Raw genomic sequence first — 1608 nt, 5'->3', positions numbered from 1 at the left:
CTGTGTCATGGTTATTGTGTCCTTGGGCAAGACACTTCACCCACCTTGCCTCGTGTGAATGTCGATAGTTAGCTGCTGCTATCGGTGTATGAATGCGTGTGTGAATGGTAACGTGGGAAAGGAAAACAGGTCTCCCTTGTAAAAGAGTCTTCGGTCTCAATGGGATTTACCTGTAGAAATAAAGGTTAAAAAAAAAAAAAAAAGCTGTTTTTATAGCTACATTTTATAACATTTATGAACATTTATTTTCAGTCTGATTTTTATAAAAGCTTAATGAGACATCCAGCTTTGATATCACTTATTGATTTTAATATATTAGACCAGAGGTTTACAGAGGATTAAACAGAACACTGTCCATCCAACAGCGCTCTTATTTTGCTAGTTTATCTCATTTTTTTTCATTTTCATTTAACTTTTATTTATCCTCGAGAGACCAATTGAGGGGTGACCCTCATTTACAATGACGTCGAGTCAAAACAAATTCAAAACAACAATACAAACAAAATATTCAATGCAAAAACATCAAATACACAACAAGTGAAGAGAAGAAAAAACAAAACAATTGAAACATTTACAAAGTGGGGAAGAGTGGCAGCAATTAAAAGGCATACAGTACAATATAGTCTAATTAAAACAGTTACAAGTAGAGTTTGGCAGATCCAAGATAGTCTGTTTAAATTGGCCAAAGGATATGAATGTATTTAGTTTAATTTTTAGCTGTAAGTTGTTCCAGGAGTCGGGGGCACTGAAGCTAAAAGCTGTCTTTCCTAGCTCAGACCGGGCTTGTGGGACATAAAGCATGAGCATGTCAGTGGAGCGGGTCTGATAAAGCCCATCTGAAACAAGCAGCATTTCTGTTAAATAACGAGGAAGCTTCCCAGTCAAGGCTTTGTAAATAAAAACATGCCAATGTGCATCACGTCTCTCTTTAAGGGAGGGCCACCCAACCTTCTCATATAAAAGACAATGGTGTTTGTCTAACATCTAACATGTAACGTAATGTAATAATGGTTCAGCTTTCATCTGTCTCGCACCGTTCAAGAATTCATTTAAGATATCTTATTTTGGTAGTTAATCTAACACAACCTGTTTTCTTTCCAGAGAGGTGCAGACTCCGCCCCTCCTCCTGTGATGGTGATGGTCGAACCGTCTCCACCCGCCCAGGGAGCAGGCAGCGGATAAAACACACACACACACACACACACACACACACACACACACACACAGAGACACACACACACACACACACACACACACTGAGACACACACACACACACACACGCACACACACACGCACGCACACACACACACACACACACACACACACACACACACGCACAACACACACACACACACACGCACAACACACACACACACACACACACACACAGCCTCCTCTGCTCCGACAGCCTTACAGCCAAACAGCCTTTTATGAATGAATGAGATTATGTGTCTGTGTGAGGGACGACCTGAGAGCAACTGAAACTACACGGGACAGACAGACAGACAGACAGACAGACAGACAGACAGACAGACGGACGGACGGACGGACGGACGGACGGACAGACAGACAGACAGACAGACAGACAGACAGACAGACAGACAGAC

The 1608-nt window shown here is 42.0% G+C and overlaps 1 protein-coding gene across 1 annotated transcript in view; it reads left to right on the top strand.

The window, feature by feature from the left end:
* The window catches only part of LOC307270186 (immunoglobulin superfamily DCC subclass member 3-like), a gene marked incomplete at both ends in the record, with an annotated part of 30934 nt that extends 29752 nt beyond the window's left edge, over positions 1–1182 (top strand). Inside the window, one exon of the mRNA XM_080053353.1 lies at positions 1102–1182. Coding sequence (XP_079909479.1) covers positions 1102–1182 — 81 coding nt within the window. The remainder of the gene's footprint in view (positions 1–1101) is intronic.
* Positions 1183–1608: the final 426 nt, after the last annotated feature.

The sequence above is a fragment of the Ammodytes marinus genome, assembly GCF_949987685.1.
Source record: "Ammodytes marinus genome assembly, chromosome: 25".
Lineage (NCBI taxonomy): Eukaryota > Metazoa > Chordata > Actinopteri > Uranoscopiformes > Ammodytidae > Ammodytes > Ammodytes marinus.
Note: the sequence above shows the minus strand (reverse complement) of the source record. Positions and strands in the feature narration are given on the sequence as shown.